This window comes from Saccopteryx bilineata, chromosome 2, assembly GCF_036850765.1.
Source record: "Saccopteryx bilineata isolate mSacBil1 chromosome 2, mSacBil1_pri_phased_curated, whole genome shotgun sequence".
Classification (NCBI taxonomy): Eukaryota; Metazoa; Chordata; class Mammalia; order Chiroptera; family Emballonuridae; genus Saccopteryx; species Saccopteryx bilineata.
Genome location: NC_089491.1, coordinates 387000343 through 387014082, shown reverse-complemented (window position 1 = coordinate 387014082; position 13740 = coordinate 387000343). Strand labels below are relative to the sequence as shown.

The following is a 13740-nucleotide window of genomic DNA, read 5'->3' as shown; positions in this document are numbered from 1 at the left end:
GTGGTATAAGACCTTTGGGTGAATATAGTTCTATTGAACTACTCTTCAGTTATTATCGTGTTGGCTTGTTCTTTGCCATCTGCTCTGACATTCCTAGAATGGGCATGTACCCATTGAAACAGGTCTTATGAAAGTACAGAATTAAAGCAATTTCAGTTAGTGTTACGCAAAATAAAATTGGAGGGAAAAAATGTCAAATACATGGAATAGTCCAAAGAAATGATAAGTCTGTATAGAATTAATCTGAGTAAAGAGATAATAAAATAGAAATGATTCTGAATTGGTAGTGTGCCAGTTAGGAAGGCTACAAATGACAGTTCTCTGGCATTTGGTGGAATCATCTCTAGGGATAGAAGTACATTGTTTCTATCCCTCAGTTAAAGGGCAGATGAAATTTTTATTGTAAATTGAGAACTATAGTTCATGTCTCTAAATACACTCGGCCAGAAAGCACTTGACAATGACAGGGGAGTAGACCTAGAGCAGGGTCGGGAACCTTTTTGGCTGAGAGAGCCATGAACGCCACATATTTTTAAATGTAATTCCGTGAGAGCCATACAACGACCCGTGTACGTTACGCATTATTCAATAAAAATTTGGTGTTGTCCCGGAGGACAGCTGTGATTGGCTCCAGCCAGCCGCAACCATGAACATGAGCGGTAGGAAATGGATTGTAATACATGAGAATGTTTTATATTTTTAACATTTTTTTTTATTAAAGATTTGTCTGTGAGCCAGATGCAGCCATCAAAAGAGCCACATCTGGCTCGCAAGCCATAGGTTCCCGACCCCTGACCTAGAGCTTCTTCACAGGGGTCTGCTATGGCATCATTCGTATGAATATGTTTTTTACCAAATGTGGAGGACATGTTTGACACAGTGTGATCTACAGTTCAGGCTGGATGCCCATGCAGAATTGGTGCAGGTGGTGAGCCCGGGGCAGGTTCACTTCAGCAGGGGCAGTCATCTTCCAAAGCAGTGAAGTTGGGGTTTTCTGCGAGCCCAGTGTGACTGTGGACCCGGATACACGCTGGAGCAGCGAGACACAGTGTAGAGAAAACCCAACCAGGTCTCGGATCTGTGCTTGGAATACACAGGCAGGGGTGCGGTGCTCTGAATGGAGGAGCCGGCTGGGGCCTGGGCTGCTTGCACGTGGGAAGCCAGGCAGAGCAGGTAGCAGTGTTTCTCTCGTCGTAGATACCTCAAGGCATTATTTACAGAATTCACTGAGGTGATGGATGCCAAGTGGCTTTCATATTTTTATATGAGGCTTTCCTTTAAAGGGGGTTCTCACGGGTAGCATAGTAGCTAAGCACGTATGTTTTGTTGGAGTCCAGTCAAGTTTTGACTCTTAGCCCTGCCACTTACTTACTAGCTTTGTTACTTTAAGTAATTTCTTTGTCGCTTGGTTTCCTTATTTGTAAAATGTGATAATTCTGATATTATAAGGCTTTTCCTGCCTTAAATAACTCAAAACCATTTTTTATAGGTCTTACGGGTCCTTGCATGGTGCTGTGTTCTTCGAGTAGGGTCAAGGTAAGCGTAGGGTGGTGTGGAGTGGAGTCAGGAAGCACTCTGAGCATTGCTCCTGCCAGTCCAGTGGACCTGGGAGAATCGTAGGAAACAAGTCACATGCGTTTTCGTTTTTCACTCACAGAGTTTAACCATTTCGCATGGTTAATTGCAGGATAGTTGACATATATCAGATGAACTAATTCATTATAAATTAAGTAGACATGGGAAGAGGACCACCTTTTCAATGTAATCCTTAACCGACTTTGCTCAGACCTTTTGGAAAAATCTCGTGCCGTTCGTCAAGCAAAAGATGAACGTACTTTTCATATCTTTTACCAGCTGTTATCTGGAGCGGGAGAGCACCTGAAGTGTAAGTTACAAAGTATTTTACTCTTTCACAATCATCTGAATATCTATTAATAATAATATATATATACATATATTTTATTTTATTTTTATTTTTTTTACAGAGACACAGAGTCAGAGAGAGGGATAGATAGGGACAGACAGGAACGGAGAGAGAGATGAGAAGCATCAATTATTAGTTTTTCGTTGCAACACCTTAGTTGTTCATTGATTGCTTTCTCATATGTGCCTTGACTGCGGGCCTTCAGCAGACCGAGTAACCCCTTGCTCAAGCCAGCGACCTTGGGTCCAAGCTGGTGAGCTTTGCTCAAACCAGATGAGCCGGTGCTCAAGCTGGCGACCTCGGGGTCTCTAACCTGGGTTCTCTGCATCCCAGTCCGACACTATCTACTGCGCTACCGCTTGGTCAGGCAATATATATTATTTTTTGAGAGAGAGAGTCATTTGGGGAAACAAATGTCTCAGAATTCTAGCTGGTTATATTATGAAATTGAATTTTCATGCCATGGGATAAATACTTTTTAAGTGGCAGGTATATGGGTATGATTATATTATCTCTTATCCTTTTATTTCTTTCTTAAAAATTTTAAATTAGACGACAAATGATGCATTTTTATGAAGTTCTATTTTAACATTTTATAAAGGGAAGAAAAAGTAAATTTACTTAACAAAATTAAGCTAAATAAGCATTTTTATTCCTAGAAAAACAACTAGATACATATGTTACGCTTCCACTAGTACCAGGAGGAGCCACTTCCACTAGTACCAGGAGGAGCCTGTGTTGGATATTTTTTTCTTTGTGTCGTGAATCACAAGGACTGGAAGCCGGGACTGTCCAGGGTCAGAAACTCGCGGGTGTCTGGGGGAGAAGATGCGCACCCTCCAGTTTCTCCTGAGTCTCAGTTCGCTGCTTCTCTGTGACTGTTACACATATTACCTAGAGCTCACAACCAGACGCATGCGCAGCAACACTGTTCTCGTTGGAGGGACAGGCTTTTGCAATGAAATGCTTTTGCTGTCAAAGCGTTGACCTGAGAAATTTTTTTTATTAAAGGATTTTATTATTTTTATTTATTTATTTTTAGATTTTATTTATTAATTTTAGAGAGAGGAAACAGAGAGAGAGAGAGAGAGAAGGGAGGCAAGAACAGAAAGCATCAACTCCCACATGTGCCTTGACCAAGAAAGTCCAGGGTTTCGAACCGGCGACCTCAGTGTTCCAGGTCGATGCTTTTATCCACTGCTCCACCACAGGTCAGGCGACCTGAGAAATTGATTAGAAAATGGCATGCAAGGAAAAAAAATAAGCAACAAATACATCAACAAGATATTTAAAAATTCAAGATTATACATCCAGTGTGTGCTGAAGAGAAGAAAACCTTTAGGCTTTCAGACTGGTGAGATAACTGCAATAGTAAGGGTCAAAGACATAAGCTCAGAGTGTGAAGGGTTAGGAAAAGAAAGAAATCAGTACCCAGGAGAAGTGAAGTGTGATGTAGATGAGAATGAAGGGGTAGGAGTGATCAGAAATTCTCTGCAGGCGAGCGTTGTAGAGAAAGCTGGGAGATCCTTTTTTGGTTCATAAGTATGGTGATTGGGTGTTCACGCTCCTGTGTGACATGTGCCTCTCTCAAACCTAGTAACAATGTCGGCACATTACCCGTCTGACATGAAAAAGAAAAAAAGAAAGCTGGGAGCATGTGATCACGAATCCATTAGAGGGATAGATAGCCCTATTTTGATCCCTCCTGAGACACATCCGTCTGCTCTCAAGGGACATGAATATCCAAAGAGAAGTTAAGTTCTCTGTAACTCATGGCCCCTAAAGTACAAATAGGCAGTGGGGTATCTATTATAATATCGTCATAATATGAGTTGCACATCGCTCTCAAAAGCAAATTTACCACTAAACAGATTGGCTTGGAGAAAGGGTTTCAGGGCATTGGCTGGGCTGAGGGTGTGCCTGGTCTACCTTCTGCGCCTGGGTGTTAATGTCCACATAATCTTTTTTTTTTTCAGAGACAGAGAGTCAGAGAGAGGGATAGATAGGGACAGACAGACAGGAACAGAGAAAGATGAGAAGCATCAGTCAACAGCTTTTCATTGCAACACCTTAGTTGTTCATTGATTGCTTTCTCAGATGTGCCTTGACCGTGGGCCTTCAGCGGATCGAGTAACCCCTTGCTCGAGCCAGCGACCTTGGGCTCAAGCTGGTGAGCTCTGCTCAAACTGGATGAGCCCGCGCTCAAACTGGATGAGCCCGCGCTCAAGCTGGCGACCTCAGGGTCTCGAACCTGGGTCCTTCCGCATCCCAGTCCGACGCTCTATCCACTGCGCCACTGCCTGGTCAGGCCTGTCCACGTAATCTTTATATTGATCCCACAGTGTTTGCTCTAAACACTTGCTAAAATAGGAATATAGAATAGGGGTTTAAAAACTTTCTAAAATATTTAAATCTGAAAAGAATAAGATCTTAGTTCTCCGGAAGAGTTATATCATTTTTCCACAATCCGATTTCAAATATAATATTATATAAACCACTGTCTCCCAAGCTTCAGTTGAGAATTTTGCAGTTTACATGATCATTTTCCTTCCTTGATGCAGATGGCGGGAAACTCCGTGTTTATGTATTTAACAAGAATATACAAAGAAAGTATGAGGGTGTAAAGTATGTGGGTGACAGTTGGGTGATGAGCCACTGTTCTCCTGGTTTTCAGTGCCATCTGAATGTGGGCACGCATCAGTCTGTTGCTGAGTGTTTACTTAATTCCATTCTTTGTTACTTTTTTAGCTGATTTGCTTCTTGAAGGATTTAATAACTACAGATTCCTCTCCAATGGTTACATTCCCATCCCGGGACAGCAAGACAAAGATAACTTTCAGGAGACGATGGAAGCAATGCATATAATGGGCTTCTCTCATGAAGAGATTCTGTGTACGTGGTATTTCTCTAAGATTTTGACACTCATTCAATAAGGCATAAATGGGAGGGGCGGCACCCCTAAACTAGGGAATGATTGAGGATTTAGAACTGCCTGTAATTTTATGAAATCCTGAGACACATCTTACTGAAAAATTTTATACTAATTTTTAGTCAAAATAAATTAGAATGTGTTTCTGCCATATGTTGACACAATATTTCTATTAATTTTTTTCTTTTCAATAAAGCAATGCTTAAAGTAGTGTCTTCAGTGCTTCAGTTTGGAAATATTTCTTTCAAGAAGGAGCGAAACACTGACCAAGCTTCCATGCCGGAAAATACAGGTACGCCGACGAGCACGAGTTTTATTTCCGTGTGGATGGTTTGTCGTCATGTCCCCAAGAGCGCGTTTCAGTGTAGACGTGGAAAGCGCTCTGGAAGCCTTCCCAGGGACTCAGGAGTAGAGTGGCAGCTGTTCGTGCCTGCGCAAGGCCAATCCAATGTCATAAACGAGGGCAGAGAGGCGTGTGGGACAAAAGGTGGCTCTGGAGACTGCCGGAGCCCTGGGTGGCATTCGGGACTGGGGGCGTGAGGAGACACAGGTGCAGGGAGCACACAGCTCAGCCAGGAGGGAGCTGCAGCCCCTGAGCTCCAGCCGGCGCTGGCCTTCCCAGGAGTACTGGCCCAGTCTTTGTCCTGAGTGGCCTTGACACTTAAAGAACACTGACCCGTTACATTGGAGAATGGCCCTCTGTTTGGGTTTGCTGGTGTTCCTGGTTACAACAGGTTATGCGTTTTTGGTAAGAATATCACAGAAGCGATGTTGTGTCCGTCTTGGTACATTGTATGAGGAGGCTTATTGTGTGAATTTGTCTCGTTATTGGTGACGCTGACTTTGACCCCTTGGTTAAGGTAGTGTCTGCCCGGTTTCTCTACTATCGGATTACTGTTTTCCCTTTATAATCAGTGTTTGGGAGAGGTGGGGCTAGAGAGGGAGATATTTTAAGGAAATAATTTCAGTTTCTCATTGGACTCTCTGACCAACTAGTTTTAGCATCCATGTATGATTCTTACCTGAAACAGGTATTACTTGTGGTATATGTCCAGTGCTGACTTTCTATTTACATCATTCTTTTATACTTATTCCCTGGAATTCTGCTGTAGGGAAGAGCTTTTTCACTTTCTCATTCAATTATTTATATCAGTATAGACACATAGATTCTTATTTAAATAATTCTATGGGTTTATAATCCAGTCTGTAATTATTTTATTCATTCTTGTTCTTGATTTGGCTGTTAAGAGTTGGAGCCCCTTCTGGTTATCTCTTACTTAGGTTATTTTGACATGACTGTCACTTTTTTTAAAGCAATTTCTTATTTATAGCACCACAAAATGTTCCAGGCTCATTTTGTATTTTTCTGGCCCCAGCCCAGGGATTGACCATTTCTCTAGTTTCTTCATATTGAAGAATGGTGGTTAGCTACTGATATCTGGGTACTGGTTCTGGGGTCTCATTGGTTTTAACTTCTCTCAGAGGACAGAAGGGAAACACACACACTCATATTCTCACGCCTATTTTCATTTCTGTGTATAGCTATTAAAAACCATAGATTTGCGCTGATACCTCCAATTTTGACCCAACACTACAAGGTTTATTCTAGCCATCTCCTATATTTGAAACTCCTTTCCCAGACAGTAAGAAATCTGGCTTTTCTACAGTATATTGGCTTATTTATTCGATCCTAGAATATCCACAAAATAGCTTCAGAACTACTAATCTGCTACTTAGTGTATAGTATCTGTGAACATCTCTTTAGCCTTAGAGTACATAGTCAAATACTGTTACTCTTCCTCTCCGCTGCCTTCGCGTGGCTCTGTCCTCACTGTAATGTCGGCAGCTTCATTCATTTCTCTGTGCATTGCGTTTTTGCCATCCTTTTTCACTTAATTTTTTGGTATGTATACCGTATATACATCTAAAAGTCAGAACTATAGAAATATATGTACTTCTCTATGATTTGTTCCCACCTACCCCCCTCTCTTCCACTCTGTTCCCTGCCCCCATTGTTTCTGCCCTGTTTCCACCTGCCCCCCGTCGGAAACAGAAGTCATTCTTGCTTGTTTCTGACTTACTCTCCCGTGAGCAGTGTTTCCAGCCCTACAGTGAGTGTCTAGCCTCCCAGGTCCCAGCTCTCCATAAGATGAGTAAGTTCGATGTGTCAGTTTAAACATTTGGCCACATTCCTCTGTCATAACATCCTGAAGCCACAGTGGCGCGTGCCATGGCCAGGTGACCAACAAGTTTCCTGCTTCCTAGGCTTTAAGTAATTGTGTTTCATTTTACTCCTGGAACTCTCTCTTTTACTAAGCTTGGCTCTTCGAAGTAGGTGGTCTCAGGAAGGAGAGTAGAGGCAGACAGGCAAGCACGTGACATGCAGAAAGATGCAGACCGCAGCATTTTATTGGCAAAACGGAAACTACCTTAAAGTATCCACTGGAATGAAGTAAAACAAGATATAACTGCACCGGGAAGTGTATTTTTAGCGGCTAAAATGATACCTCGATATGAAGCAAAGGAATGCGGGCAGTGTGCCTTTTGAACTTCTTTGTGTTTATTAACTTCCTGTCCAGTACACACACAGATGCATTCACACATTAACTGGAAGGAGCCAAGGCCTAGCAGCTGAGGCGGAGCACTTGGTAAAAGCCTGTGAGAAGAGTCCTGGAGCGCAGGAAGTCCTCCCGGAGGACTGCCCTGCCTGCCCTGCCCAGACAGGGCTCGGGACGGGGTGCCAGCAATAGCCTGGGGCAGGGGGTGGCTGCAGGTCTTTGAGATAACTGGGATAGGTTATACTTGCAATATAATTCAAGATGGTCTTACCCTTAGAGAATTTTATCCTTATTTTAACACTTAATTTAGAATTGATTGTAGTAATTTGTACACTTGTTGGACCTTGCAGAGGGATATTAGACAGTGAACTCTGGTGAGCAGGCGCCCTGATGCTGATGAGAAGCAACAATAACAAAGTAGCAGCTGTGTACTGAGTGCTTCATGTTAGCCACTTAATTAAATAATGACTTTTTAGAAACTTGGATTTTTTTGCCTACTAAAATATCACTAGGATCATTATAGGAGCACGACCAGTTGTCTTGGTAACATGATGATATAAATCATTGTAAACACCATTTTTCTCATTCTGTGTTGTCCATGGGTCTAAGACTCAGTGCCTGCATTATTAGCTATAACAAGTAATTGCTGGCTAACCATCTCTTACAGCCTAAGGATGAGTATTAGTAATTTGAAAGGATGAAGGTATTTTTTATCAGCTCTAAAACTTGTCTAACTCGGAGACATTTATTTCATCTATTTCTTAATATAATTTAATGATTGCTAAGGTTTCTCAGGTGCTTGTTGACTAGATTACGACGGGATAGTGAGCAGAAGTAGAGGATTTAGGCGATTTTTCCCATTGCAGTTGCACAGAAACTCTGCCATCTCCTGGGGATGAACGTGATGGAGTTCACGCGGGCTATCCTCACCCCCCGGATCAAGGTCGGCCGGGACTACGTGCAGAAAGCCCAGACCAAAGAACAGGTGCGCGCACCATGAATTACTGTGCGTTTGTCTGAATGGTAAATCGTGGTCACGAGACCTTCTGACTGGCATGACACACTGAATGTAGCAAAGCTATGATACGGATGTTTCTTGGTACCAACCGAGGTTTTTTTTTTTCTCTTGTGTAGTTTTTTATTTTTTAAGAAAAATTCTAAAGGTATCTCTTTTAAGAAAGCAAATCTGAAATATCACCTTGAGTCTTCCTAAGGTAGACAGATTATCCAGGAGGACAAAGCTGTATACTTCTAGTGTCCACTCACCAAGAATATAGGACAGGCGTGGCCAACAGTTTTTGCCTCGGGGCCAGATTAAAAAGAAAACTTTTTTTCACGGGCCGGCTGAAATATTAAAATTAAAAAATGTTAAATACAAAAACGATTCATTTAAGTAAACAAAATTTTATTATGTAATTTGTTTATGAATAAATGTGAGTGAAAAAATCTAATATACAATATTATTTTAATAAAAATATACATACCATATAAATATCCAAACTATCACAATCAATCAAAATATTTAATTAATAGAATGAGCTTGGCCTGACCAGGCGGTGGCACAGTGGATAGAGCATCGGACTGGGATGCGGAAGGACCCAGGTTCGAGACCCCAGGATAGCCAGCTTGAGCATGGGCTCATCTGGCTTGAGCAAAAAAGCTCACTAGCATGGACCCAAGGTCACTGGCTCGAGCGAGGGGTTACTCAGTCTGCTGAAGGTCCGCGGTCATGGCACATATGAGAAAGCAATCAATGAACAACTACGGTGTCGCAACGAAAAACTGATGATTTATGCTTCTCATCTCTCTCCGTTCCTGCCTGTCTGCCCCTATCTATCCCTCTATCTGACTCTCTCTCTGTCCCTGTAAAAAAATAAAATAAAATAAAAAAATAAATTTTTGAGAATGAGCTTGAAGGGGTTATATCACAAATAAAACAATTATTTCGTTTTACAAACAGCCTGGACACATTTTCAGTTATCAACTGCAGCTGTTGTCTATGCTACAATGCCACTTGATTCGGCACACTTGACCACAAAAATAACGAATTGTTTGACCTTGGGTGCGCACTGGCAAACTCCGCCTAAAAGAATGTGGGTTTCACATCGCCACTAAATGTCAATGAATTCATATCGAGTACAGACGAGTACAAAAGTTGTAAATCTTTATAATGGAATTTTTTTTAAAAATAAAGAAGTATCGCGAATCCATTTGACCAATTATTGGAAGTTAACCCTAGATTAGTCACAGGTGGAATTCTTTTCCGCGTATCACTATCTTCTTAAATCTCGATTTCCAATCATCAAAGACGCTTCCATTTCTGAGTAGCTGAGATTTTAAAGTAGCAGAGAATATTAAAAATTTAATCGCAGGCCACATACACTCATTACGGGGGCCACATCCGGCCCACGGGTCACATGTTGGCCATGCCTGATACAGGAGCTAGTCACCCATTTCCTGGTGGGCTCATTTAAGACTCCAAGCAGATATGCTACACAGAACCCCAGGGACATAGGGAGGGGTTTATTTTTACTGGGCACTTCGTCCTTCCCTTACATTGATTATCTCTAGTTTACATTTATTGTGCTAACACCTTTTGTTGATATGTAAAATGGAAACATGATTCAGCAGTAAATGCTTCTTAAGGTTCTTTGAGCGCTGAAGAACATTAAACATTAAACTTCACGTAACAGCCATTTAGTGCTTAGTTGAGGCCATTTCCGGAGTGAGAGGATGGTGTTGTGTGATTACAGGCAGACTTTGCAGTCGAAGCATTGGCAAAAGCTACCTATGAGCGGCTCTTCCGCTGGCTGGTTCACCGCATCAATAAGGCTCTGGATAGGACCAAACGTCAGGGAGCGTCTTTCATTGGAATCCTGGATATTGCTGGATTTGAAATTTTTGAGGTATGTCTCTCCCTCCTGCTCTTCCTTTGGCTTGTTAACTGGGATCTATCTACCCAGCAAGCCCCTTATGGGGCGATGCTCTGCCCATCTGACACCATTGCTCTGTTGCTTGGCAACTAAACTATTTTAGTGCCTGAGCCAAGGCCATGGAGCCATCCTCAGTGCCTGGGACCAACTTGCTCCAATGTAGCCATGGCTGCAGGAGGAAGAGAGATAGAGAAAGGACAGGGGGAGGGGTGGAGAAGGAGATGGCAGCTTCTCCTGTGTGCCCTGCTTGGGAATTGAACCCGGGACTTCCATATGCCGATCTGGCGCTCTACCTCTGAGCCAACCAGCCAGAGACATGAATTGTCTTTTTTTTTAAATGAACCACTTTAAAATTATAAGTCTATTTTCATAAAATCTGAACTATAACTGCTACAATATGAATTGACTTTAATGTGATTAATTTGAAAATAGCTTGAGAAATGAAAGGTGGGGGGGCAGGGGGTGGTATGGGCAAGTTCACAGAGAAGGAAACAGAAAAGCTGCTGTTAGCTTTATGAGAGCCATGCAGTCTCCCTTGTGACGCTGGCAAAGGTCAAACACGTGACCGGAGAAGGGAAGCGTCGAGAAGCAGCATGGAGCCGCACTCCTAGTTGAGTGCGATTTGTCAGCCTGCCTGGGATCTCAACAACAGCCCTGTGAGCCCCGTTACTTTTCCTTCACTCACTCGGGACCGGGAGCCTAAGTAAGGGGACCAGGACAGCGCCACCTCTGCCTCTGGCCCTCTCCGCTGCCAGAGGGGTGCTTGCTGTGCTTTGCCTCTGGCCTTCCCAAGTCTCTTTGTTTTTATCACTTTATTTCTCAATTCCTGTTTATTAACCATTCCCTAAAAAAACTGTTTTATTTGTAGATTATTTAGTTAGCATACTGAGTTTATTATTTCCTCACTTTAGCAGTTCAGTAATGTGATATGGCCGTATATATATATATGGTGTGTGTGTGTGTGTGTGTGTGTGATGGAGAGATTGAGAGAGGATCCCCCACCCCTGGTTCAGTCACGGTCATTAGATAGAAGCAATAGTGTAGTTGATATCTAATTAAATTTTAATGAATTTTTTGTGAAACTATTTTTGTTCTTCCTTCTCCTCCCCACGTGTGGAAAATGACTCCTTCAACATACATAGCTGAACTCCTTTGAGCAGCTGTGCATCAACTACACCAACGAGAAGCTGCAGCAGCTGTTCAACCACACCATGTTCATCCTGGAGCAGGAGGAGTACCAGCGCGAGGGCATCGAGTGGAACTTCATCGACTTCGGCCTCGACCTGCAGCCCTGCATCGACCTCATCGAGAGGCCCGTAAGACCGCTCACCGGCCCTCTGGCTTTCAGTTGATATGCAGGCAGAGCCTTGAGCATTTTCTTGGCGTAATCTGAGACAAATGATCCTGTTTAATTAGTGTTAATTTTCTAATCTAAATTTTCTAGGAAGGTGATAGTTTGATAAAATACCTGTTTAAAAAGTAAGCAGCATGCCAACAGGACCCTTCTTTGGCTCTCATCTCACATCCTTATTCCTGTGCCTGCATGTGTGACTGTTGGCCCAGGTCCCTGGTTCTTCACAGACTGCACAGACCACGGTGGTCGCAGCAGTCACATCTGCCGCCACCGTCACACCTGTCAGAGAGCAGGGCTCCCCCTGACTCAGCTCCTAGGCAATGTAGGGATACTACCTTTAGCTAAAACTAAGACAGGGCATGGAAATTCATTTTTCAGATAACCAAAGCTTATCCTTGTAGGTGCAAAGATGTTTTTATTTTGGCAGATTTTCTTATTTTATTTAAAAACACTTTTTAAGGTTGATGCCGATATGTTTTATAAGAATCATAGCAAGCATCAGAGATTATTTTCTTTTGGTTCAGTGTCATGTAGAAATACATGGAACGTGTATAATATTCACTCATGAAACAAAATGAGCTCCACAAATACTGAGGAGTTGGCTTTGTACTCCCTGGCAGCAGGTAACTTCTGTTCAACAAGATAGTGACTGTGCTTATTTTATTTTGTTGACTACGGAAATACAGGAAAACTGAAACAGAATCAAGCTCTGGTACTGGCAATTTACATGAGTAGGCATGTGGTCATGGGTCTCCCATGAGGTGCTCTCCGCTTGGATGCAGTTCTGTCGTGTGCTGTTCGGTCTCTGTCACCTGTGCTCCCCACGTGCGAAGGGGCTGGGGGCTGATGCCTATAGCCTGGGCAGTACAGGACCTGACGTCAGAATGGGGGGGGGGCCGAGCCTAGAGGACATCCACCCTGTTAGGGACATAGTTCTAGCACATTAGAGATTGTATTTTAAGGGAAGTAACATAATTTTTATTTGTCTTATGCGTAAGCGATCATTTTACCATTCAAGGCACTGTGGCTACTTGTTCAGAGCAGAGCCCTCAAAGGAGGAGCCTGCTTCTGCGAACCCTGCGGCATTATTTAGAAGGAAACTCCTAGTGAACGCTCACGCATGCACAAATATGTGAACGTGTTTTCTTGCTGCTTTGTTGCCCAAAAAAAGTTGTTTGGGAATTTATGTAAATAAGAGGAAGGAATAGCCTGACCTGTGGTGGCGCAGCGGATAGAGCATCGACCTGGAATGCTGAGGTCGCTGGTTCAAAACCCTGGGATTGCCCAGTCAAAGCACATAGGAGAAGCCAAGTGGATGCTTCCTGCTTCTTCCTGCATTCCCCGACAACCCCCGCCTTTCTCACTCTTCTTTCTCTAAGATCAATAAATGAAATCTTTAAAAAAAATAAGGGGAGGGAGTTGATGCTTCTAGCTCCTCCCCACCTTCTCTCTCTGTCTCTCTCTCCTCTCTCTCTCCCTCTCTGTCTCTCTTTCTCCCTTTCTCTCTCCTCTCTAAAATGAATAAATAAAATTTAAAAAAAAATTAAAAAAAAAAAGTCCACAAGACTTTTAAATAAAATAAAATAAGGGGAAGGAATATTTGATACTAGTGTTATCAATGATCATATGATCTGTTTGAGATACATTTATCTATATAACGCTTGGAGCTCTATGTTTTAAGAAAGTTTTACTGTGTGTCTGCACTTCTAATTTAGGATGGAAGAGACCTCATAAGAGTTGCTAAATCCATCTCTTTGCTGGAATAATTGTACCAAAACTCTTCCAAATGGAAAAATATCAACCCTATTTTTAAAAATATTTTAGAGGGTTTTAAAATGTGATGGTTTGTGAGCTTTAAATGATTCTTAGGAAGATGTTTTCTTAATGTTGCCCAACTGCATTTCTTTTGCTTTATCCTCTAGGACAGGGGTCGGGAACCTCTGGCTTGCAAGCCAGATGTGGCTCTTTTGATGGCTACATCTGGCTTGCAGACAAATCTTTAATAAAAAAAAAATAATGTTAAAAATAGAAAACATTCTCAT

At 42.4% G+C, this 13740-nt stretch overlaps 1 protein-coding gene and 1 non-coding gene across 6 annotated transcripts in view; both read left to right on the top strand.

Annotated features, from left to right (window-relative positions):
* The window catches only part of MYH10 (myosin heavy chain 10), a 119464-nt gene that overhangs the window by 50526 nt on the left and 55198 nt on the right, over positions 1-13740 (top strand). For all 5 annotated transcript variants that reach the window (XM_066264236.1, XM_066264233.1, XM_066264232.1 and 2 more), the window contains 6 exons: positions 1787-1885; positions 4673-4816; positions 5050-5145; positions 8278-8396; positions 10165-10317; positions 11487-11660. In XM_066264236.1, coding sequence (XP_066120333.1) covers positions 1787-1885; positions 4673-4816; positions 5050-5145; positions 8278-8396; positions 10165-10317; positions 11487-11660 — 785 coding nt within the window. The remainder of the gene's footprint in view (positions 1-1786; positions 1886-4672; positions 4817-5049; positions 5146-8277; positions 8397-10164; positions 10318-11486; positions 11661-13740) is intronic.
* On the top strand, positions 3448-3551 carry LOC136327612 (small nucleolar RNA U13). Its single transcript, XR_010729796.1, has one exon. It is a non-coding gene; the product is annotated as a small nucleolar RNA U13 (small nucleolar RNA).